The sequence below is a fragment of the Talpa occidentalis genome, unplaced genomic scaffold (assembly GCF_014898055.3).
Source record: "Talpa occidentalis isolate TD23 unplaced genomic scaffold, MPIMG_talOcc4v2.1 talOcc4.3, whole genome shotgun sequence".
NCBI classification, from domain to species: domain Eukaryota; kingdom Metazoa; phylum Chordata; class Mammalia; order Eulipotyphla; family Talpidae; genus Talpa; species Talpa occidentalis.
In genome coordinates, this window is record NW_023603184.1 from 38310486 (window position 1) to 38337566 (window position 27081).

A 27081-nucleotide genomic window follows, 5' to 3' on the forward strand; every position below is an offset into this window, starting at 1 on the left:
TTCTCTATCTAAAGGCCACAAACCCTGAAGAGGCATTATGGACAGTTGGGAGAGTCAAGTTTTAGCTTTTCATTTGCTATTATTTTTCCTATCCTTCCATCCAGCCATTCTTTTTTTCCTTTAACAGATGTTTATAGAATACCTACTATGTACCAGGAACTTTGCTGTGCAGAGCACAGTGAGACAGGAGTGAGACAGGAAGACAAAGAAATTAATTCCAGAGAGGAGGACAGACAATAAACTAAAGAAAACAGAAGACAAACAAAGACTTTAGTAAATGCCATAAAGAAATATGCAGGATGAGAGAGGTTAACTGGTGGGGAGGTAGCAGGAATTACTTTAGACTGACCAGCCATGCATCCTATGTCCCCCATGAGTATCAGGTACATCACTGAGCTTTTCTGGTACTCAGATTTCCAACATGAAAGACTAAGGTTGAACTGGATGACAGAGCAGAAAAGGCTCTGGACCTGAAGTAAAAAAACTTAAGTTTAAGTTCCGGCTTTGTCTATAAAGCCAGAGCTGCATTTTCTCCCTGATAAAAGATACTGTGAGCAGAATACAACAGGCCTTGCAAACAGAACAGACTAAGCCACAGAGTAAGGGTGCTGTGTTCCTTCTCCTGCTTTAAGATTGCTTTCAACTGGATTACTTTTTGCATGCTGCTACTCCCAGACAAGGAGCACACCTGTCTCATGAAAGAATAATGAGTTTGGCAAATCAGTACTGATAAGCCAACTAGTGGTAACATATTCCTCACTTCACATCAAAAAATAACTCATGATTTTTCCCCCTCCTTCTTTCATGCACTAAATTTAACACAACCAGTGACAGGCTGAAGAAAAACCTATCAAACAACTAACAAAACCACTATTTTTTTTGTTTAATTTTGGTTTTTTTTTTTTGCTTGCTGACATAGTCAAAGAATAGCATCCTTCCATGACAGTCCATCATATCGAAGAAAAGAAACTGTACCGAGTGTAAAGTGCCATTATTGGTCACTGCTGGAAGGCGGGCCCATCGCTCGTTTTCCAATTCTTCCATTACTTGGTTCATTGCACTCTTTAGCCATGTGTCCACAGAAACACCAATCTGCTTAAGCAGGTCCAGCCGGGCTTCAGCTTTCAACTTAATTATCTAAGAAAACCAAGAAAATGGTCAGGCATTTTTTCCTCTCAAATTAATTCCATTAGTTATTCTTTGCTTCTTAATTAGAACAATCTTGATAGTCACTAGTGTAGTAAAGATGTCAATTTTTCACTTGGAGAGAAAGATTAGGATGGGGTAGGGGAGGAGTAAAGTAGGGAAGGGGAAAAGGAAGAGGGAGCACAAAACAGGAACCAGGGTTGCTGACAAGGCAAGCAGTACACATTTGACAAGAGCACAGTACTGATGACACACCAAATATGACTTACTAATAGGAAAACATTAATGTGCCATAAAGTCTGCATTCTTTTCCTCTAAATAAGGCTATGCCTCAGAATATCTGAAATCTAACATTTTCAATAGCATTCGAACCTATCTCCTAGACTGTTTCTTCCTTTATAACCATCTTTTTTTGCAAGTCTGCAAATGGTCTCATTATGACACTCCCCTGCTAAAACATTCTTATGACTTCTGACTCCCTATTGAGTAAAGATTTTAAGTTAAATTATGATGTAGTGGTCATAAAAAGGGGATATTAGGAATAAAAAGTTCTTATTCTCCAAATTCCAGATAGGGAAAGATTTCTTGTTCTTTGACTCTTGTTCCAAGCCATAAGCTAGTAACAACAGAGTCAGTTTAAAGATGTTCAAATCAAACTGTATATTTCCTTAAGAAAATATTAGTCAACTGGATACTGCAATATATACAAAGGAAAATACATCCTGATTAAATATGATTTGCCCCAGAAATCCAAGGTTGGCTTAACATTAGGAAACCAACCAATGTAGTTTACTGGATTATGAGACAAAAGGGAAAATGAAATGATTGTCTAAAATGATTTGACAAAATTCATTATCTGCATTCATCATTAAAAAACCCCAACAACAATAACAAAAAAACTTAACCCAATGAAGAACATTTACCAAACATCTACAGGCAATATTATATCTAGTGATGAAAGTCTAAATGTTTCCCTCCACATGAAGAAAAAGACAGGGACGATGGTGTTTACCACTTTTATTCAAGAGTCTATTAACCAGTGCAGTAACACAAGAACAATTTAATAAGAGGCAAAAAAGATTAGAAATGAAGAAATAAACCTGTCTTTTATGACTGAACACAATTATATAAGGAGATTGCCCTTTGGAATCTATCAAAAACCTACAAGAATAAATGAATTCAGCAAGCTCATATGCATGAGGTTAATATATAAAAATAATTTTTATTGCATATACAATCAATACTATAAAAACAAAATATTTGGGGATTAGATTAACAAAATATATTTAAAAACCTTTACACCAACGCTGAAAAGCATTATAAAGGAAAATAAAGAATGAAGAGAAATGCTCTGTGCATGGGTGGAAGTTCTCCTCAAATTGACTTAAAGAGTCAAGTATAATCCAATCAAAATCTCAGCAGTTTGAGATATTTTTTGTAGAAACCAATAAATTGATTAAAATGAGAAGCGCTCATACAACTTGGAAAATAACCTAGTAATTTCCACTAGTATTGATGGAAATCAAAATAGATATTCTAAGACAGATGTAGGGTTAACTAAATTTCACATATATTCAAAACTGAAATGATGGATCTAGAATCATGGTTTTGTCATATTCAATATTTTTGGTAAGAAAGCTATCTTTGGGGGCCTCCCTGGTGGTACAAGGGGTTAAGACAAAAGCACTATGAAGCCATCTGCAGCCACTGCTGTAGTGGGAATCTCATTTCATAATTTCAGCTTTAAGCTAACAAACAGGGTGGTTTAGCACATTCATGGAAATAACGGGTCATTCGGCCCAAGTGCGGACTTTGTGTGCCTGATACCTACTACTGCTATGACTGGGACTTTGGTGGAGCCAGGGCACCAGACAGTGACGCTGTAGATGGAGTCTGGAAGTGGAAAACACCAGCAAGAGCAAGGCCTTCAGAAAATTTCTGAGATTTGCCATGTTCCACAATGGCTCCAGAACTGGTTTTACCCAGAGTTCAGGGGAACAGAGAATAGGAAAAACTCTTCTACACAAGCCAATGTTTCTTTCTCCAACTAGTCAAGGGCCTGCCAACACCATTTGGCCAACACCTGAGTATAGTGGTTTAGCCATGACTCTGACAGGAAAATGGCTATTTATTGTACACCTGCCCTCTTCACTATAGATGCTGATCAGATTACTCCAGTAATGAAGGCGAGTTGGGGTTACTGGTGTTTCTCTAGACCAGGTAGACAACAAGTCTTTTCTGGTTCCAATCACTCCCACAGGGTTGTGTCAAAAACACGCTCACATTCCCTTTGTTTGCCTTTTCCCTCAACTGTATAACCAACAAAATACTTCCTCAAAATCTCTGGAGGCCTGAGAGGGTATATGAATGTCACCGGTTTAGATCCTCAACCAATGCAATAATTTCTTATATGGAGTAGCCCCTGACAGATGTTTGCCCCAAATTCTCTTGTACAGGTGGGACTATATCCCAGGACATTTATTCCGTCATTGGGCAGATCTGACTGTTAGAAGATACTTCCCAACACCAAGCTCAAGTATGCCTCCTTCTTATTTTCATTTTTTGGTTCAACTTCTGGCTTTTGAAGCTGCATGGCATAAATTGGTGCTATCCCTTTGTTGCTGAATAGTACTCCTCATTACAAGTCCTACCTCTTCTGTGTTACCTACCCTAACTATTCCTCCCACAGCAATCTCTGTGTCTTCTGGGTCCCTTAAGTATTAAGTATACTTGGGTAGACTACTCCTTGGCACTTCTGTTTTTTATTTTTAATAGTGTGATTAAAAAAAAAATTATTTATTTATGCATGTAAGAACTGGGGTGTAGGTCAGAAGTGCAGAGGATGAGAGGATTCACCAGAGACAGAGTGGGGAGCAGAACAGGTGGATCTACTGAAATATACTGCTGAGGGGAGCAGCAGGCAAGATAGGAGAGGTCTGCTGCGCCATGTGGGTTAGCTACCTGGCTGGCGATAGCTTAATAGCACTGAGACTTTAACCTCTGTGCTACCAGGGAGGCCCTAAATTTTTATTTTTAATTAAGGACTACTGTTCTAAATCCTTGTTAGTATTTTGACAGAATAGGATCTCCTCCTTCAGGTGTAGACATTGCTCTCCCACTACCAAAGTACCCACAGCCTCCACCTTACCCCCCCCCCCCTTCTTCCTTTCCCCTTTGGATGCCTCAGGTCCAAAGTCTATGATTTATGGATCTACAGTCAGCTTTCAAAGGCTGGTTTTAATGTTTGTCTTTGTCTAGCCCTATTTGGTTTCTCTGCATTCAGTATCTTTCTCCTCCTAGCATTTCTATTTTATGGTCTTAGTTATCTTTGGAATTCCTTATATCTTCATAACAAGAACATATTCTCCGTTGAGGACTGGACAGTCTCATTTTTTGTGTTTATTTATTAAAAATAAAGTTGCTCCCATCCATTATATTACCTTGACCCTCTAACCCCACGTTAACCTCAGAAATCCCACTTCATTTACTAATGTTTACTAGTTTTTGTAAGTATATGACTTTGCTGAATCATCTGCTATGTAAATGTTCAATACTTGTCTTTGTCTTTCTGACTAGCTTTATCAGACGTAAGTTCCACAGACTCCTTCCATTTTGCTGTAAATGGGAGCATTTCATTTTTCCTTATGAGTAATATTCTCTAGTGTGGACCAAGACAGTCTTGGCCTTTTAAAAATGTCTATTTTCACATCCCCTTACCATACTGCACTAGGTAGGTAACTATACACAAGTGTACACAGGTCCTCCATGAACTGGACCTAACAACCACCTCTCTTATCTTCTACATTTCTTTACAAAAAATCCTCTACTCTAATCAAGTCCAACTACCAAACCACAATCAATGTTTCCATCCTTTGCAAATAACTTTTCTTTCCATCTCAACCTCTCCTCCTCTTGGCCAAGGATTTTTCTTAGGCTAGGATAAATGAACTTCTGGATACTTTCTGTGTGTAGAAAGGTTTCATATAATCTGCAAAAGATTGCATGACCCCTCAAAGGATTAAAAGCCACTGTTGTAAGTTTTGTGAGGGCTTAACTTAAGTCTTCTTCTGAAAAGTTCAGCTTATGCCCTTGGATCCAATAACTTCCATATGGGGAAGACTTTTCTAGGCTCTGAATATATATTTATCAATTGTTATATTGTTAATTTGACCAATTTATTACGTACTTTGTGAAAACTTTAAAATCTTCATTATGACTCAATTTCTATTTAATGTTTCCTGATTGTAAACTCTTTGTAGCAGGTTTAGGGTCATTTTGTTATGTGTACTATCTTATACAAAGCAGGTACCAAGGGCCTCCTTGGTGGCGCAGGGGTTAAAGACAGCGCCATCAAGCTTATCGCCAGGCACTGCAGCATGAGTTCGATCTCCAGCCTGCCAGAGAGAAACCCACATGGCACAGCAGACCTCTCCTGACTCGCCCGCTGCTCCCCTCAGCAGTATATTTCAGTAGATCTGCCTGTTCTGCTCCCCACTCTCTCTGGTGAATCCTCTTACCCCCACACACCTCTGGCTTACATCCCAGTTCTTGTATGCATAAATAAATAAATCTTAAAAAAAAAAAACAAAAACAAAAAACAAAGCAGGTACCAAAAAAGAATACTCTGGATATACATAAAGAGTATGAGTCATTTTCAAATTAATCAGTGTACAGAAACTGAGTTCTAAAAGGGCACACCACAACTGTTATACTGTTGATGAAGCTGTGCAAAACACCACAATTAGCTGTCATCTCACCTCTGCTTTACGAATATTTTCTCTAGCTTCATCTATTTTCTGCTCCAACTCTGCTCGGCTTTGCTCTGATACTGCAACTCCATGACATTCCAGATCATCTAGAACCTATAAAAAAAAAGGGAAAATAACTGCTTCCTCCTTTTCTTTATTTCTTAAGTGACTAGAGTATACAGATAATTCAAAAAGCTTTAGTGACAAGTAGCCACAGTTCCTTTTTTAACCTATTTTTTTCATTTATTCATTTGTAATTAAAAAAACCTCTGGAATAATCACAGACTCACAGGAAGAGTCTCTATCAAGTTTTTCCTAATGGCCCCTACTTACATAATTACAATAAAATATAAAAACCGAGAAACTATATTGGTACAATCTGCAAACCTTAACCTGGATCACATATTTTGATGTGCATTTCTTTATCTTTTTAAAATTACTCAACTATGAAGTATTTTTACAAAACAGCAAGATATGTAAAATGTCAGTGTCCCCTATATCTGCAGACCCCGTCATGTACCCTCCATTAGCCTCTGTCCTATCATTGAATGCATATGTTTTCAAAGCATTTCTTATATATGACCTACATACTTGTAGAAACAGAAATTTTGTCATTTTAAAAAATAATGAAATGAGATCTCTGCTTTAGTATGTCTCAGAAATCTTTTCACATATGTATACAGATTGACTTTGTTCTCTAATCCACAGAATTAAGTTCAACTGTATCATTTTATTTACTCTTATTCTCTTGTTATTTATTTTCAAATTTCTTGATTTATAAATAGCAATGTATAAATAACCTTGTCAATGACGTTCTGTTCACATATGGGAATACTTAAAATAAGAGCACAGATGTAGATATTGTACATTTAAATTTTAACAGACGTTGCCAAATTGCCCCCAAAAGGTTGCACCTTCACTTTCACGAGTAGCATATAATAAAGAGCATGTTTCTCTATATCTCACCAACATTGGGGATTGTCAATCTTAGAGACTTTTGACAATATGGTATGTAAAGATTTTCTCATTACTTCAATTTCCATTTCTCTGATTAATAGAAAGAGCATCAATTCATATGCTGCTGGCTATTAGTTCTTTTTCTCTTATTTATATTACAAACATTTCCTCTTATTCTAGTCCTTTTCTCCTGAGTTTTAAAAGTTCTTTTGTTTTACCTTTTTTTTTTTTTTAGGTTTTCTTTTAAGTTTTCAAATGCGTACATGTATCATTCTTTTACTTTATGGGCTCTGTGCTTTGAGTATTGTTTAAAAAGTCAGCCTAAATATACCAAATATATTCTCTATTTTTCCAGCTCTAATTTGGTGTTTAGGACTTAGCTATTTAATTCTTCTGAAATTCATTTTGTGTTTTTTTTTTTTTTTTTTTGCGTAAGTATTTTATTTAAAGATTTATTTATTTATGCATACAAGAACTGGAGTACAGGCCAGAGGTGTTTGTGTGGTGGGGGGTGAGAGGATTCACCAGAGACAGAGTGGGGAACAGAACAGGCAGAATGACTGAAATACACTGTGGAGGGGAGTAGTGGGCGAGTCCGGAGAGGTCTGCTGTGCATGTGGGGATCTCCCTGGCCGGGGATCGAACTCGTGCTGCAGTGGCTGCGGATAGCTTCATAGTTTGCGTCTTAACCCCTTGCGCCATCAGGGAGGCCCTGCTTAAGTATTTTAAGTAACTTCCAGACAGTGTCACTTCACTCCTATATGCTTTTAGTAAGTCTCTGAAAACTGGAAAGACATGTTCATACATGTGAAACATTCACATGTATGCTCTTATATATGAAAACATAATGACCTTTACCTAATATTTATTTATTTATTAAAAAAAAGATTTATTTGTTTGTTTGTTTGTTTGTTTATGCATGCAAGCACTGGGTATAGTCAGAAGCGCGGGAGGGTAAGAGAATTCACCAGAGCCAGAGCAGGGAACAGAACAGGCAGACCGACGAAATACACTGCTGAGGGGAGAAGAAGCGGCAGGAAAGGTCTGTCACGCCCATGTGGGACCCTCACTGGTGGCCGGGAATTGAACCGGTGCTGCAGAGGCTGCGGGCAGTTTCGCAGCCCAGCGTTCAACCGCTGCACCACCAGGGGAGGCCCCCCTAATATTTAAACATCTGGTTTTTTTTCATTAATACGCTAAGTTCTTCCACACACTGAAAAGTAGTGGTGATGATGTAGTAGACAGAGTGGTCTCTGAAGGAATTCACACACTCACCCCTGAAACTGTGTGTATATAAGATATAATTTAGAGATATTAGAGTTACGGACCTTAAAAAAGGGAAATTATTCTGGTTACCTGAGTAAGTGCAATTAAGCACATAGCCTTTTACAGGTAGAGGATTTTCTCTGACTGGAGTGAAATGAGAGACAGACCAAAAGGGCAGTCAGAAAAATTGCAAGCACAAGAAGGATTAAGTGCACCATTACTGCTAGAACTGAGATGCAGAGTCCATGAACAAGGACAGAACAGAGGCTTCTAAGATCTTAAGGTAGCCCCCAGGAAGGAAACAGGGACCTCAGTGCTACAGGAAGGACCGAGGAACTAGATTCTGACATTTTGAATGAGCTTGGAAGCGAATTCTGCCCCTGAGGCCCACCCACCTGACACCTTGTTAAGCTGAGGCAGAGATGATCAGCCAGCAAGCCCATCTAGATTTCTTGATTTATAGAACCATGAGATAATAATTTGTATTGTTTTAAGCCACTGAGTTTGGGGTTATTTGCTATGGAAGTTTTAGAAAATGAATACAACCATCAAGTATAATGTTTTCTGTAAATTTAGGAGGATATCCTCATCAGAGTTAAAAGTCTCAATCCAGCTGACTGGGAATTTTGTTTTTTTTATTTATTTATTTATTTATTTATTTATTTATTTACTTATTTACTTATTTATTTATTTATTTATTCATCTATCTATTTATTTATTTATTTTTAAGATTTATTTATTCATGCATACAAGAACCAGGGTACAGGCCAGATGTACGGGAGGGTGAGAGGATTCACCAGAGACAGAGCAGGCAACAGAACAGGCCGACTGACGGAAATACACTGCTTAGGGGAGCAGCGGGCGAGACGGAAGAGGTCTGCCGTACCATGTGGTTATCTCCCCGGCCGGCCGGGATTGAACTCGTGCTGCAGAGGCTGTGGATAGCATCACAGCACTGTGCTCAACCACCTGTACCACCAGGGAGGCCTTTGTTTTATTTTTTAATCATTAAGGGATAATAAATTTTATCAAATACTTTTTGGGCAACTATGAATATAATTATAGAATTATTCATCTCTACCTTGTTAATAAATATATTGATCAACTTTCAATGCTGAATTATCCTTGCATACTAATAAGTCATAAATTTAAAACACAGCTATATGAAATTTTACTATTTATTATCTTACTGTTGTTTATCATCTTTACAAATTTGTTACATTTTTGTTAAAAATCAAATGACTACCTATGTGTTTATTTCTAGACTTTTTCTTCCATTCATCTTCCATTCATCTATAAGTTTATTTTATACCAACATATCTTGGTTACTATAGGTTTTTTTTTCTTTTTTAAAACCAGAGAGAATAAGCTCTCCTACTTTTTCAAAGTTGTGTTGGCTATTCTAAGTAAAATGAAAATGACTAAACAAAATGGACTTAAGCCAGTACTATAATGTCTCAATTACTGTAGATCTGTAATAAGTGAAGTCACGAAGCATGAGTCCTTCAATTTTCAAGACTGCTTAGGCTATTTGGAGTTCCTTGAGATTCCATACAAATTTTAGAATGGGGTTTTCCATTTCTGCAAACACACTGTTGGGATTTTGATAGCAATTGCTCTGACTATAAGACATTTTGGATGGTATTGTCCTTTAATTTTTTAATTTTATTTCTTTTTTTAAAGATTTATTTATTTATACAAGAACTGGGGTACAGGCCAGATGCGCGGGAGGGTGAGAGGATTCACCAGAAACAGAGTGGGGAGCAGAACAGGCAGACTGATGAAATACACTGCTGAGAGGAGTAGCAGGTGAGACAGGAGAGGTCTGGGTGCCATGTGGGACCCTCGCCGGCCGGCTGGGATCGAACCAGCACTGCAGAGGCTGCGGACAGCTTCACAGCACGGCGCTCAACCACCTGCACCAGCAGGGGAGGCCCGGTATTGTCTTTTTAATACTATCTTCCATTCCATAAACACAGGATGGCTTTCTACTTATTTGTGTTAAATAATTCCTTTCATCAATATTTGATAATTCTTAGTGTATAATTCTTTTTCCTCCTTGGTTAATTTTTTTCCCAAGGTGTCTGAATTTTTTTTTTTTTTTTAAGATTTATTTATTTATTTATACAAGCACTGGGTATAGTCAGAAGTGCGGGAGGGCGAGAGAACTCACCAGAGCCAGAGCGGGGAGCAGAACAGGCAGAATGACCGAAGCACACTGCTGAGGGGAGCAGCGGGCGGCAGGAGAGGTCTGTGCCCATGTGGGACCCTGACCTGGTGGCCAGGGATTGAACCAGCGCTGCAGAGGCTGAGGCCAGCTTCACAACCCAGCACTCAAGCGCTGTGCCACTGGGGAGGCCCGGTGTCTGAATTTTTTGATGCTGGTGTAACTGAAAATGCATTCTTAATTTCCCTTTGGATTGTTATTAGTGTATAAAAATGCAATAGATTTTTGTGTGTTAATTTTGAATTCTGCAACTTTCCCAAATTTATTAGCTCAATTATGTGTGTGATTTTTAGGATTTTCTTTATGTCATATAATTTGTGGCAGAGAGAATTTTGCTTCTTCCTTCCCAATTTAGATGTCTTTTATTTCATTTTCTTGCCTCATGGTTGTGATTAAGAATTCCAGTACTATGTTGAATAAAAGTGGCAAAGGGAACATCCTTGCTTGATCTTGGATAAAACACTTCATCTTTTACCATCGAGTATTGTTGCTTTTTAACAAATTGATTATAATATGCTTTGTTGTGATTTTCTATGTGTTTTATGCCTCCTGTGGTTTGTATAGCTCCTTAATTTTGTGGGCTTACTGTGTTGTTGTTTTTAAATTTGGACAGTATATGGGCTCTATTTTTTTCAAATATTTTGCTGACTCTTTTCTGTCTCCCAAAGGAGTTTCTTCTTAACTCTTAAAGTATGATAGATCCTGTATCACTGGGTAGTTAAGTTCAGGTAGTTTCTATTCCTATCTTTTAAGCTCATGGTTATTTTATTTTGGGGGTAGTAGCTACTCTAATTTTTCACATCAAATATTATATTTTCAGATCTAGGAGTTCCACTTGGTTCCACTTGGTTAGCTTCCTTTTTTTCCCCACTCAATATGCTCATTTAAAAAAATAACTGAGCTTATTATTCTAAAGTCCACATCTGCTAATTCCATCATCTTTAGCAATTATGGTTCTGCTTTAACTGACTTTTCTTTTGGTTATGGATTATATTCTCTTGCTTCATTTAATATCTAGCAATTTTTACTTGATTCTTGACATTGTAAATACTATGTTGTTGAAAGCTGGATTTTGTTTTGTTATTTTGAAGAACAGTAGATATTTTTCTGGCAAGCAAAGAAGTGACTTGTGATCTTTTTGAAAGTGTTTTTAAAAGTTCTATTAGGGGGCCTCCCCGGTGGCGCAGCGGTTGAGCGCTGGGTTGCGAAGCTGCCCTCAGCCTCTGCAGCGCCAGTTCGATCCCCGGCTGCTCCCCGGCCACCGGGGGAGGGTCCCACATGGCGCACGGACCTCTCCTGCCGCCCGCTGCTCCCCTCAGCAGTGTACTTCGGTCCTTCTGCCTGCTCTGCTCCCTGCTCTGGCTCTGGTGAATTCTCTCCCACGCTTCTGACTGCACCCAGTGCTTGTATAAATAAATAAATAAATATTTAAAAAAAAAAAAAAAAAAAAGTTCTATTAGGTTAATTTCAAAGTAGCCTTCTTCAAGAGTTAATTTGGCCCCATTATCACTATACGATCCCTCTGTGGTCTCCTGAATATCCCATGTGGTTGCTGCTAGAAAGCAGTGTTGCTGCTAGAGAGCTTAACTCAGGTTGGTCAGAACTTGAATATGTTCAAGTTTCCTATGTGAGTTCTGGGAATTATTCCACTTTTATCTCCATTGTCATTCTTTATCTAGTATTGTAGAATTTCACCCTATGCATTTGTGGTTCAGTATTCAGCAAGAGACTAAAGGGGTGATCTATTTAGATTTTTGAAATTCTTTCTCTGTATCCCCTGCTGTTTGGCACTGTGTCCTAAAAATTTAAATCACATCAGCCTCTCTGAACTGTGACCTCTAACACCTCCACTCAATGAGTCTGTTGTTCCGCTTGAGTTTTCTCCTTACACTGCAATATGGAAAGTGTCTCTAGGCAAAAAGGCTGGGAGGTCACATGAGAAACTTCATTGCTTTTTTCTCTATCAGGTTCTACATTCCTGTTATTGTCTGTTGTCCAATGTCTGAAGATATTTGTTTCACATATTTACACCAGGTTTATAGTTCTTATATTTAGAAGGGTAAAGTGTGATCCCAGTTGCTTCACCACAGACAAAACCAGAACTGGTTTTAATGTTGGGAAAACTTCATTTTAATGATTTCATTTTAATACTTTAAGTAGACCTTACTAGATTAATGCCTACCATAGGTCATACTATAAAGAACTGTAAAGGTTGTTGAAATCAGTCTCTACCTCCCAGCAGAAAGATACAACATGTTTGGACAAAAGAGAGAAGAACCAGATTTATTTTTAATATCTGAACATTTACTTTTAAATACGTCAAGCATTCTTTTGTGTGTGTGTGTGTGTGTATGGGGGGAGGGAACTCTTTTATGTGCTTTATATTTTAAAGTATAAGGGCATAGTAATTAATCTCATCACTGTTTATAGGATATGTGGGATATGGGCCTTGTCTCTGTAGTTCATAAAATCTTTGACTTAGATAAGCTCTGTTAGAGGAACTGCACCAAAGCAGCCTTATCTGCTTTCAAATCTGACACAGATGACAAGATTCTGAATTTCAAGCTAGAGTCTGATGCCTATAATTGTGTCTCCAAGAAATCTGTCTTGGAGATGAAAAGTCTAATTCAACATATGTATATTTCTTCCATGGCCAAAAATAGTATAATACGCTATCACTAGCCGCTCAGACAATACTATCTTTTTGAAAAATTATTTTTTTAAATTGAGATATGATTCAAGTACCATAAAATTCACTCTTATAAAGTGAATATATAGTTTAGTGGCTTTTCATATATTCACAGAATTATGCAACCACTACTGCTACCTCATCCTGGAACACTTTCATCACCACAAAAAGAAACCCTGCTGTATCCCTTACCAATCACACCTCATTTTTCACTCTTTAACCCCTAGAAACCATTAACCTACTTTTTGCCTCTCGATTCTCCTATTCTGGATATTTTATATATATATATTTTATATATATATATTTTATATAAATGGAATCATCAATGTGTGTCTGGTTTTTCTCACTTGGCATAATAGTTTCAAGATTTACATATTGCTACATATTGTAGAATGTACTTCATTCCATCTTAGGCAATTCTCTTGCAAGCAGATAAATTACAGCGTTGCTGCTAGAGAGCTTAACGAAATTTCCAAGCTAAGGAGATAGCTGGTATCATCCTGTTGAGTGCTGAGAAAGTGTAGAAAAGAAAAACATATATAGGATATTTTCCATATAAATAATTGGTTTGATATTTGGCTTAATGTAGTCTAAGACTCTCTATTATACTTACCCGTTGTTGGTGAATGATGTTTTTGTGCTCCCGTGCCACCCGTGTGGCCCATTTCCGAGCCTCCTTGTTCAGACTGTGTTCCTCTGTGGTCCCAGTTTCTGATTCTAACTGTCGGCTCTACAACACAAGAGAGAACAGAAAGAAAAGTATTGCTCTCCTTATTGAAATGACTACCATTCTGCAGGTGGACCACTGAGCCTTTACTTATCAGCACTCAAAACATGACAGCGGGAAGCAGTGTCTCATGTCACAGAACATTTGTAGAAGACTAGGAATCCAGTGTGAAATCATAAACGACCACAAGTCTTTTGTCTTACATCGCTGAACATTAAAGCTTCATCTTTAGTACTTGGAAAATCCATTTTGGGTGTGAAGGAAGCTAGTTTAGCAAAGAAAAAAATATTCACATCAACCCACTGTGACACATAAAGTTGTTGCACAGCTAAAAGATGAAAAGCAAATTAATGCTTTCAGTGGAATTAGAGAATCATTGGATAGAAGTGAAAAGAAAAAACACAAAATAATCCTACCATAGTAATACAAATCTCTCTGGCCCTGGAGATACTGGGTTTAATTTAGTTATAGGTTCATCATCAACTTACCACCAAACCTCAAACTAGCGTTTGTCCTTCCTCTGGGTTTTAATATCTTATGAAAGATAGGGGGTGTTAGATTAAATGATCACTAAGGATTTCTTTTTGGTCTTTTCAGAAGCAGAAGGATCTTTTCCTGGAAAATAAGTGTTAACTGAAACACAAGCCTGTGCTTTTCAGTACTGTTTCCTCCGATTAGAATAATTTCCTTATCTTTTTTTGTCCACTTACAAACTACTACTCATTATTCAATCTCATTTCACATACTATAGTCTCTGTAAAATCTTCCTTGACCTTTTCAGACAGATTCAGTAGTGGCTTTACTTTTGACATATCTCCATTATATTAATTTATTCACTTGTTGAAAGGTTAATGTCAAGCAACTATCACATAATACTGTGACTACTGTATGAATATTTCCTGTTTGCCTTTAGACAATTTGAGGGCCCAAGCAGTACTTAATCTCTGCATTCCTGGCAGCTAGCGCCATGCCTAGGAATACACAGAATGCCCTCAGAGTAGGTTGATTAAACAACTACAGCCCACTGTCCTGATTCCAAAGCGAGGGCCAGGTCACCAGATTACTAGAATGGTGCTTTCAGAGTGACAAGAGAATAAATATATCGTGGAGAATCAGTTTCCAACAGATGAAGAAAAGATTATTCTGTGTGGGGAAGAACAGAATAAACAGAAGAGAAAAGGAACTAATTTATTGAGTGCTATAAATTTTAATACAAGTTCTCAAAACTCAATTTAGGATTGAGATTCCTCTTCTAGTTGTACAATAAGAGACTTCTTTCTCCATGTTTAAATTACCACTAAAAATTCATTTAAAATAGATGACCGAGGAAGGAAATTTTTTCAATCTCCAAATTAAGGGATTTTTATGACTTTTATCTTAAGAAATTTATTCGCTCCTTAAAAAGTAGCCATTGAAATCTAAAGTACATTTACTCCTCAAATACATTTACAGTCATAAATTTGCTCTTTAGAGAGTCCTAGTCATGTCATCCTAACTGAGAAACTTAACTTCCTTTCTGGACTTCCCTTTTTTTTTTTTTTTTCACTTGAAATCAAGACATCTATCCCTATATTCAATTACAGTAGCATTTACAATAGGCAAACTACAGACAAAATCTGTCTAATGATGGATGAATGGGCAAAGAGGTGCTGGGGACACACTCAGTGGCATACTATTCACCAAGAAAAAAAACTTGCAATTTGCAACAGAATGGATAGACCTAGAGGGTACTAAGCTAAGTGAAACAAGTCAGACAGAGAAAGACAAATATTGTATAATTTTTTTCAGGTAGAATATAAAGAAAAAAAAAACAACAAATGAACAAATAAAACAAAACAAACTCTTAGATGCAGTGGTTACCAGATGGAAAGAGGGTTGGGAAGTGTGGGTAAAGTGGGTAAAAGGAGTCAAGTGAATGGAAACTAGACTTCTAGAAGGGATCATAATGTAGTAGTAACATAAAGGTATCAAATTATAATGCTGTACACATCTGAAGTTTGTGAATATTACAAACAAAATGTTAACTCAAAAATTTACTATATTAAAAAAAACAAGAAATCTGAAGATAAGATGAAATCTCAGATTTTTATTAGTGCTGCTGTTAATTTTAAAAGAACAAATAGGCTGATGCATTGGCTGTAAGCAGTGGGTACACTGTTTCTCTGGGTCAGACCTGGAAATTACGCTATTCTACTGCTACTGCCTCTGTGAGTTCCACATTTCTTCTTTAGTATTATTTTTTAGTATTTATTTGTTTACTTCCTTGCATCATTGTAGTCCCCATAGTTCTCCCAGTGAGTTCCACATTTCTTGTTAATATATCTGAAAGCCTAGCCTGGCTCCAGGACAGAAGCGTCTGTAAATTTTTAAAAAATATTCTTCCAACATAATTTTAATGCACCTGGGGTTTTAAATTTGCAAGGACTAATTTAAAGAAGCACTGTAGATGGACAATATAAAAACAAATTATTTAGTGAGTAGTGCAGGATGTCACATTTCTGAGATGGTTAGGGACTCTAGGTATCACAGAAAATAATGACATACTGCTGAATTAGAAAATGTTCAAATTCTAATCTATATATTGTAAATTTATGTATACAAAGTTGTGTATCCACCTCTATATAAGGATGTAGCTGTAGAGAGATGTTCAGAAGGATTTTGACCAAAATGTTATCAGTGGTTACTTTTAAACAGTTGAGAGTTTAGGTGAAATCTTACTTCTTAATGCTTTTTTATAATTAGAAAACTATAAAACCACATTAATTTTGCAAAAGAGTATCATTTATTGCATTTGCAAATTCTGTGTTAAATGCTTTACATACATTATTTCATTAGTTCTTTTTATTTTTAAAGATTTATTTTTATTTATTTATGCATATAAAAAGTGGGGTCAACACCCAGTTCAGAGGTGTAGGGGTGAGAGGATTCACCAGAGACAGATTGGGGAGCAGAACAGGTGGATCTACTGAAATACACTGCTGAGGAGATCAGCAGGCCAGACAGGAGAGGTCTGCAGTGCCATGTAGGTTAGCACCCTGGCAAGGATGGAATTCATACTGCAGTGGCTGGCAACAGCTTGACAGTGCTGAGACTTTAACCCTACAGAGACCCTATTTCATTAGTTCTTAAAACAATCCTAAGAGAGAGACTACTGTCTATTTATAGGTGTGGAAATGTAGGGTCAGAAACAATGTTTTTCTGGAAGCCACTAAGCCACGTAGCAGTGGATCTAGGGCTTGCAGTGAGATTTGACTCAGATTCCTTGCTGTGTGATTACATTGTCTTACTAATTGTTCTTTTTAGCTAGTGCTAATATTGTTAACATAAGGATAACAATATTGAAAAAGGCATTACTGGGTAATACAAATTACCTTTCAGTGAAATTCTGGCTAGGCTTTTACTTAGAAGTAAGGTATCTTGTGATTTAATTTTATTTTTAGAAAATCAAATGCCAAACTGTTACAAGTGAGCTTACGGTGACTTTTAGAGTCTAGCAATGTTAACAGATTTTTTTAAATTTCCAGTTCTCTTAGAATAAAATATTAAAATGTAGTCTTTTCAAAATTTATGGAGTTATTAAATGTCTGCTAATAAATGTCTGTTAACATAAAGGCACAGACACGTGAGCATGTGCCTAGGAGGGCAAATTAATAAGGGTAGGAAAGCTGACTTTCACATAAGAACCACTCATTATTTTTCACGTCTATAACCAAAATATAACAATTTGAGAGACAGAAAAGGAGATGGCCATGTAAGATGAATGAAAACCATAATAAGATACCGGCATTCCAACCCAATTACAATTAAAAAAAAAAACGCTAGGGCTGTTAGGTGAACGTCATATGCTAGGAACAATCTTATTAACCCTCATTCAAGGGACTTGTACTTGTTTCCTTTTTCAGCTCATTGGTAGATATTATGCATCCTGTTAAATATTTTATCCATTATACTCTGTGAAATTCAATAATACATTTTTTTTTAAGATTTATTTTTAAATTTACTTATGCATACAAGAACTGGGGTGTAGGCTAGAGGTGCGAGTGGTAGAAGATTCACCAGAGACAGAGTGGGGAACAGAACAGGCAGATTTACTGAAATACACTGCTAAGGGGAGTGGCAGGCAAGACAGAAGAGGTCTGCTGTGCCAAGTGGGTTAGCTGCCTGGCCCGGGATAGAACTCAAGCCACAGTGGCTGGCGATTTTACACAATAGACAACTGTGGCTTTTGAAAAAACATTTTGGTCAATACCTTTTGGTGTCTCATTTTAAAGCATGATCAAAGTAATCATATATTGAAATAAAATGAAAAGAAACTTGTATTAATCAACAGGTAATAAAAATCCAAAAAGAAAAAATGAAAAAGAAAACCATAAACTCCCAAAGGGTACAATAATTTTAAAACTTAATTAAATCCTGATGGTAATACTGTGACTATATGTTTTCAACTGAATGTTTTGAATTTCTGTAGGGCAAATATTAGAATTTGAAATGAACTTATTATTTTCCCCCTAATTTTAAGACAGTTTTAAGAGCTATATTTTATCATGGTAGTAACTTTAAAAAGACCTATGGCTTTCCTAACTATATCTTACCTAAATCTAGATCAAATATTTATTGAGTACTCCTTTATGTAATACAAAGATCTAGACAAAATACATATGATAAATATCTATTAAGTGAATGAAAAAAAGAATGTGTTAAACCCAAAAGCAGTACATCCTTAATTTAAGTTATAAAATTCAAAATAAAATTAAGGAATATCTTGCAGGGGACTCCATCCTCATATGATGAACCTCATCATATGACCGTCTTGCTTGAAATCATTCCATTGTTCTCCATATATAACCATATATAAAACCCAAATGAAATCTGCCTGCAACCTACATTGATGGTATCATTTAGCTTGCCCCCTGCAACTCCTATTTCAGATACAAGTAAAGAATTTCTAAACTTTTCTGGCTCCCTCATGTATTAGCTGAGTGATCTTCAGCAAATTTCATTTATTTATTTGTTTGTTTTTTATTAATGATGTACCATTATTTTACATCCTTGTTTGTTTTTTTTTTTCACAATATAGGCTTTCTTCACTCAGGTGTGGTGACCATAGTTTACCCACCACCGAGACACCCATAGTCCTCCACCATAATCCACTGCACTCTACCACCCAACCCTACATTTTCTCCCCTCTCCCTAAGGGAAGAATGAATACCCTCCTGGATTTCAGCAAATTTCTAAACCTTAGTTTTTTCAACTGTAAAATAAAGATTAAAAATAGTACCTACAGGGCCTCCCTTGTGGTGCAAGGGGTTAAGACGCAACCTATGAAGCTGTCCGCAGCCACTGCATCATGAGTTTGATCCCCGATCCCTGGCCAGCCAAGGAGCAACCCATATGGTGCAGCAGACCTTTCCTGACTCGCCTGCTGCTCCCCTCAGTAGTGTACTTTGGTCAATCTACCTGTTCTGTTCCCCACTCTGTCTCTGGTGGATCTCTCACCCCCCCACACCTTCTGGCCTGTACCCCAGCTCTTGTATACATAAATAAATAAAAGAATCTTTAAAAAAAAATAGTACCTACAAAATAGGGTTGTTGCGAAAACTGCATGAGTTAATGTATGTAATGCAAATAGAAATGTATCTAGTGTGAAATAAATGTCCAATGAATGTCATGGTATTAGTCATTAGGTTAACATAAATCAAAACCACAGTGAGGTATTATTTCACACCCATTAGAAAGGCCATAATCAAATAGATAAATAAAAAATGGTGGCAAAGATGGAGAAATGAGAAACCATAAATGCAAAATAGTGCAGCCTTTTGGAAAAAGTTGGCAGTTTCTTAAAAACAAATTTATCAGCAACTCAAAAGAAATAAAAATATATTGATACAAAGACTTGCACACAAATGTTAAAGGCAACGTTAGTAATAGCCCAAAGTGGGTAACAACCTAAATGTCAATCAACTGATGAACAGATAAATAAAATGTGGTATATTCATAATAGAATACTATTCAGCAATAAAGAGAAACATACTCGATACATTCTATTACATTAATGAACCCCAAAAACATTATGTAAGTGAAAGAAGCAAGACGTAATAGACTACACATCTATGAGATTCAATTTATGTGAAATGTCCAGAAAAGGCAAAACTAAAGAAAAAAGATAATAGACAGGGATGGGAAGGGACTAGGACTTAATAGTAAGTGGACAAGAGGCCTATTATTGGAGTCAATGAAAACATTCTAAACTTTATGATGATGGTTGTACAACTTGGTAAATTTATTTTAAAAAAATGTATAGTACACTTGAAAATAAGTGGTTTTTTTTTTTTTGGGCCTCCCCGGTGGCGTAGCGGTTGAGCGCTGGGTTGCGAAGCTGCCCGCAGCCTCTGCAGCGCCGGTTCGATCCCCGGCTGCTCCCCGGCCACTGGAGGAGGGTCCCACATGGCGCGCAGACCTCTCCTGCCGCCCGCTGCTCCCCTCAGCAGTGTACTTCGGTCCTTCTGCCTGTTCTGCTCCCCGCTCTGGCTCTGGTGAATTCTCTCACCCTCCCGCGCTTCTGACTGTACCCAGTGCTTGTATAAATAAATAAATAAACAAATCTTTAAAAAAAAAAAAAAAAAAGAAAATAAGTGGTTTTTATGGCTATAAAGTTGTAACAAAACTACACTACATCAGTATGCACTAAATATATCCAGCACTGGACACCAATAACATGCTATCATGTACAGTATTTGCCTTTCACCTATTTGTGTATGTATCAGTGAGTTCATGTCATATGGGGTCTGAAGCTCAACATGTAGTTGCTGTCCTCAGCAACTTCTGAGTTACTGGCACCTACTGTTGGGGCTTAGTGTCTACTGAATTGAAATGTGTTTCAAAATGGGATAGAAACAACAGCAATTCCAGAAGACAACAGAAGACAGGGTGATTTGTCTTTCCTACATGCCATACATCCACATGGCAGTAAGACTGAATGAATGGGCACTGATTGGTGCTCCATCCATGATGGATTTCGTACTACCAACTCCAAGGGGAAACCAAAAGAGCAAGCAGACAATGGCTCCATGATGAATGAAAGAGCAGTACTAGTCTACACTGAGAAAAAAAAAATTATTTGGGACTTTATTCTTTGTGGGGAGTAAGAATATCTACAACATCAATTACACAAAAATATTTTAAAATATTTCAAAATGATTATTTGAAAGACCTTTCTAACGGTTGACAATCTGGCATGATTTCAATGAAAGTATAGGCATTCGTATTTTTCCTTGACAAAAAAATTAATTGTTCCCTGAGTGCTAGACATTTCTTCTCAGAAAACAGAATAGCATGCAGAAAGAACATTACTATTGGAAACAAGACAGTTAAGTGTCATTAATTCACTGTATGACTCAGGACAAGTCTCTTTTCCTAGGTTTCAGTTTCTTTCCCCTTTAAAAAAGGTAAGATTAGTGCTAAAAGTTTTTTCCGGCAAGTCCTGTTGAGGAAAACTAAGGTTTTCATTAAGCAAAAGCTATTTCAGACAAGATGGAAAAAAAATAAAGAGATTCAACTTTTCACTATAAACAGGAAAGGAAATCCCTAATTCATGAGAGAAAATGGAAAGCCCCAGCTGAAGCATTCGGTAGCCCCAATATACACATGCGTACACACACGCACGCGCACACACACAGCTTTTCCCCCAATACTGGGTCCCACCCGTCATTAACATGCAAACCCACACATCCCATCCCTCCCACCTTTGACCCCCATATACCTCAGCTATGGTCATTCTCAGAGCACTGACAGGGGAGAGCTCAATATCCACCAGTTGGGCGGCTTTTAAACTCTGCCCAGTAAAGATTGCACAAGGACAGAAAATAGCATAGAGTTAGAACTTAAGGCAAACAGGGACACACAGCTAAGAACATTTAGCACAGTGTCTAGAAACAAAGAAGGATTTAGAATTGTAGTTGGTCTATGGACAAAGGAGATGAGAGTCACTGTCAATCTGATTCTTTTCTGAGGAAAATGAGCAAAGATAAAACAATCTCAAATTAGTCACATTTTAACTCAAGCGTGGCAATTTTACCAATATCCTGGATCTTCTATTGCTCTGCTTCATTTATCCCAGGCTTCAAAGAAGTCAAATTACAGGACCTTGTCACTGAGACATTAAGCAAAAGCTGATTGATTTAAAAAAAAAAAAAAAAAAAAAGCACTACTATAAAGGACCAGGGTTATAATCTAGAGGGAAATGCTGGCTTCCTACATTCTTAACACAGCCACTAACAGGGCTACTTAAAATTTGGTAATTATAATAAAAAAATGATATCTCCATCAAAAGTTTCTATTAAAATGATAAAGTTAAACTGTATCAAAATTCTGGTTCTGACTCTAGGTTATCTAGACTATATTAATATAAGTTGACTTCCTTCTTTCTTATCTATGCTGAGAGAATGTACTAAGATATGCCAAAATGTGTGTCCTCACCTTGTAGAAATTAAATATATTTTTATGTTATCAAATTGGCATATCAGCTTTTAAAAATCAAATAATGGCAAACATTTTTTCATAGAGTAAATTTAAGGCTGAAAATGTATGAATAATGTCTGCTTTCTAAAAGTTGCCAACTGTGTCAATATTTTAACATTCTAAGAAATATGAAAGGAATTATAAAGAGCCTGTAAATTTTTATAAAACCAATCAAAATATTTGCACACACATTTTCATTATAATATTTAATAATTCTATTTTGGTTAAAATTTAATCACTGGTTTCTTTGGAAGGGAATATGTGGTAAGAGTTTTATGAGTGAAGAGTATAATTTATATTTGAGTTGAAAACAATTTTCATTGAATCTTTTTTCTTCTTTTCTCAGTTCAGTTTTCAGATTTTCAGTAACTTGTCACAACTCACCCCTATTTAGTAGAAAGCTGTTAGCATAAAAATACTAAATATGTTAACATTCTAGAAAGAGGAAATGTCAGTTTCTCTGTATCCTGTTTTATTATACAATTAATGATAAACAGCTTTTTCTGTCTATTTCAAGGATAATGGTTTTTTGAACACAAAGCTTGAAAACAGATAAAATGAAAGTCTGAAAGTCCCTTACAGTATCACTGTCACAAGGCTGGAACTGGAAGGGCTGGGGTTTGTGGAATACAGCATTCTCTTGCAAAAACAGCTGAAGATTATAGTCCCGTACCACCTAAAGAGAAAATAAAATATCTTTAAGTCTTTACTAAGATTAAAAAGTGCCATATTTATATTTTAAAGTGAATTATTCTGCAGTTTTCAAAAAATAAGAAGCCAACCAATACTATGTTGTCAAAAAGAAGTTATAATTACACATTTTTTCCCTTTTAGATAGGTTGTTACTCAAGCATCGCAATTTCTCAAGAATCTAAATTTGGAAAGTACTAGTTTAGAAACTAGCCTAGATTTTGGGATTAGACAATATGTAATATTTTTAGTGAGCAAAAAGAGCTATTATGCAAAATACTATTCCTTTTTAATGGAGGAGGTACAATTATGAAGCACATTAGTCTCATAGGGCTCTCCTAGCTCTAACCTAGTCTGTGCATCTCTTGAAATCTGTTCTGTGAAGACTGATACTTACTTATTAGGAAACTGCCAGAGAAACCTATCCATAATCCATAGCACAAAGTAATATTCTTATAGTATGTCTTGTCACTTTTTCTAGGTTACATTCTATTTACCACCTTAAAGCATAATAAGAAGACCAAATTTTAAAGAATTTATACAAAAGGTAAATTCCAATATAAAGAAAGTGGCAAAACAAGTAGCACAGAAAGAAAGCCACCTGAAAAGAATTCATTGAATTATACGCCCTGGGAAGAAGTAGAAATCAGCAACATTTGATAGTGCAGAAATCCATTTTCTATTTTGCTGCATTGCTTGCTTTTACTTATTTTGCTGCACTGCTTACTTTTACTTTTACTTATCTTTGCAGTATATTTACAGTTCATTAGCACCTCTGCCAGAGGATGGGCAGAATAAGGGAAAAAAAGTTTTAAGCAGCTCTGTAACTATCTTTTAATAGTCCTAGGAAAAGATTAACTGAGGAAATGGAGAAAGAAGGAGGTGTATTTTGCATTTTATCTTCCAGCACAATACCAATTCTCTATTGTTTCCCTGCCCCTAATTCAACAACTGACTTATGGAGAGAGTTCACCAGGTCCAATGTTCAATGGAGGGATGGGGGAAATATTTATTATTTTTTTAAAGGTTTATTTATTTATGCATACAAGAGCTGGGGTACAGGTCAGAGATGCGGGGGGGGGGGGTGGTGAGAGGATCCACCAGATACAGAGAAGGGAACAGAACAGGCAGACTGACTGAAATACACTGCTGAGAGGAGCAGCGGGCGAGACAGGAGAGGTCTGCCTCACCATGTGGGCTGCTCGCTGGCCGGTCGGTGATCTAACTCATGCTGTAGAGGCTGTGGATTGCTTCACAGTGCAGTGCTTAACCCCTTGCACCATCAGGGAGGCCCAATGCGGGAAATATTTAGAGAGATGAATAAAGATTAATTACCAAGGTTAGTATCTTCAAGATAGACTGGCAACTGGGAGAACCAAAAAGGTTACAAATTAATAAATGCTATGGAAGTATAAAGAGGGTATTCCAAGAGCACAAACAAGGAGGATATTTAATCTACATTAAAGAAATGGGATGGAATGAGGAGTGGTGGGGAAAATTTGATCAAGGAAAGATGGCTGAATAAGCATATCTGCAAAGGGAAATGTGTTTTGTTCTTTTCCTGGATTGCGGATTTAAACTAAAATAGCTGTGAAAGCTCTGGACACAGTCCTCAGAACCTAACTACTCACCATGCAGAAAAGCTAAAAGGATCATCCTTCCAGTTGCCAGACCTATCCTTCCAAGCATTACAAACCTGTTTTTGTTTTAGTTTTCTTTAGGGGGAGCTTTCAAACATTTAAAAATTTTAACTATCTGCTATGAAAAATTTCAAACACATATAAAGTTGAGACAACAGCGTCATGTATCCCCTGCCCTCCCCTCCCGCCAATTGCACCCCTCCCAGCCCCATGTACCCATCACCCAATTTCCAAAAACATCCCTTCATGGACCATCTTGTTTCATCTATAAACCTACTATCTCTTCCACCCCCAATTATATACTGAAACAAGTTCTAAACATATCATTTCATCCATAAATATTTCCCAAAGTATGATATCTGAAATACAAAGGCTCTTTCAAAAACATATTCATGTTGAAATTTATAATAAAGTGGATGGACTGTGGGTGCCTTGGTAGTGGGTGCGATGTAGTAACAATACCTGAAGGGGAACCTAGACCTAAAACATAAATAATAATGCAAATTAAAAACTCAATAAAAAATAATACTTATAAATTAACTAATTTTAAAACTCCCCTGTTTCATATTTTTAAGGTTTTCTAAAAAAGGTCAAAATAAAGCCAGCACAATGCAGCAGGATGAAGTTGCTTAGGTTTCCATTCATGTATCGATTTCTTCCTCTTATCTCCCCCATGCAATCTATCTGTAAAAGAAACTGGATTTTGGGCCTCCCCGGTGGTGCAGTGGTTGAATGCTGGGTTGCGAAGCTGCCCGCAGCCTCTGCAGTGCCGGTTCGTTCCCTTGTTGCTCCCAGGCCACCGGAGGAGGGTCCCACATGGTGCGCAGACCTTTCCTGCCGCCCGCTGCTCCCCTCAGCAGTGTACTTCGGTCCTTCTGCCTGCTCTGCTCCCTCCTCTGGCTCTGGTGAATTCTCTCACCCTCCCGCGCTTCTGACTGTACCCAGTGCTTGTATAAATAAATAAAAATAAATAAATCTTTAAAAAAAAAACAAAGAAACTGGATTTTGGCATGGTAAAATTTCTTTCCCACAGTCTGACTTGTGTTGGTTGAATACTTGGAATGTTCTGTTTCCTGTATTTCCTATAAATTAATGCCGACTGAATTTGGGTTTTTGCTTTTTGGTGAGGTGGCACTTCAGGAGGAGGCTTGCCTCTGACTTGCTTCTTTTTATGATATTAACAACTACAGTGGGCTGAATGGTGGTTCATGTCCTATGTGTTGTCTACCTCTTTTGGAAAAAGGGCCTTTGCAGATACAACTAAGTTAAGGATTTTGAGATAGCAGATAATTCTGAATTCCTTGGATCTAAATTCAATGTTAAGTATCCTTATATAAGACACACAGAAGAAAACATAAGAGGAGCCGGGTGTGACCACAGAGACAGATTAGACTGATGAAACCACAATGCAAAAAATGCCTGGAGCCAATAGAAGCCAGGAGATAAGGAACAGATTCTCCCCTGAAGACTCCTGAGGGAGGAAAGCCCTGCTGACATTTGATTTCAGAGTTTGGCCGTCTGTGGTTTTGAGCCACACAGTTTAAGTGTGCACAGTAGCCGAACTAGTAAAACATGTCTATGATTGGCATTTCCCTGATAAGTGATGAACATTTTTTCATGTGCCCACTGGCCATCTGATTCTTCTTTGGAAAGTGTCTACTTAGAGTCTTCCTGTGTTTTTAGTTTTTGGGTTTTTTTTTAAAGATTTATTTATTTATGCATACAAGAACTGGGGTGTAGATCAGAGATACAGGAGGTGAGAGGATTCATCAGAGACAGACTGGGGAGCAGAACAGGCGGATTGATTGAAATACACAGCTGAGGGGTGCAGTGGGCGAGACACAAGAGGTCTGCTATGCCATGTGGGTCACCTCCCTGGCCAGGGATCAAACTCAGTGCTGCAGTAGTTGCGGATTGCTTCATCGTGCTGACACTTAACCCCTTGCACCACCAAGGAGGTCTTGTCTGCCCATGTTTTGATTGGGTTTTTGCTTCTCTTTTTGTTGAGTTGTGCGACTTCTTTGTAGACCTTGGATAGCAGCCTCTTGTGAGATGTATGATGTGCAAATATTTTCTCCCATTTAGTAGGGTGGTTTTTGGTACCATCTTATACCTGTGAGAATGGTCCATATCAAAAAGTCCGGAAACAACAAGTGTAGTCAAGGATATGAAAAAAAGGGAAGCCTTGTATACTGTTGTGAGGAATATACAATGTTCTGGTCTGGTCCCAATGGAAAACAGTATGACGTTTTCTCTAAGTATTAAAAATAGATCTACCACACAATTTTTTTTCTATCACTCTATAGAATTCTGACAATCTATTTTTATTTATTAGCTGGAATGCTTCTAAAAACCAAACTTTTCAACCATTCAGTTAGCTTGAGATGCAGACTGTATAAGCAGGATAAATGCTTAATTTTTTTCTTTTATTATCTAGATTCAAATTGAGTTGTTTCCCTGGCTACACCAAAGAA

At 37.2% G+C, this 27081-nt stretch overlaps 1 protein-coding gene across 3 annotated transcripts in view; it reads right to left on the bottom strand.

Moving 5' to 3' along the window:
- Positions 1–27081, bottom strand: part of FCHSD2 (FCH and double SH3 domains 2) — a 255934-nt gene that overhangs the window by 22114 nt on the left and 206739 nt on the right. For all 3 annotated transcript variants that reach the window (XM_037522929.2, XM_037522930.2, XM_037522931.2), the window contains 4 exons: positions 22858–22953; positions 13647–13763; positions 5904–6008; positions 976–1137 (listed from right to left, as the gene is read on the bottom strand). In XM_037522929.2, the coding sequence (XP_037378826.1) occupies positions 976–1137; positions 5904–6008; positions 13647–13763; positions 22858–22953 (480 nt within the window). The remainder of the gene's footprint in view (positions 1–975; positions 1138–5903; positions 6009–13646; positions 13764–22857; positions 22954–27081) is intronic.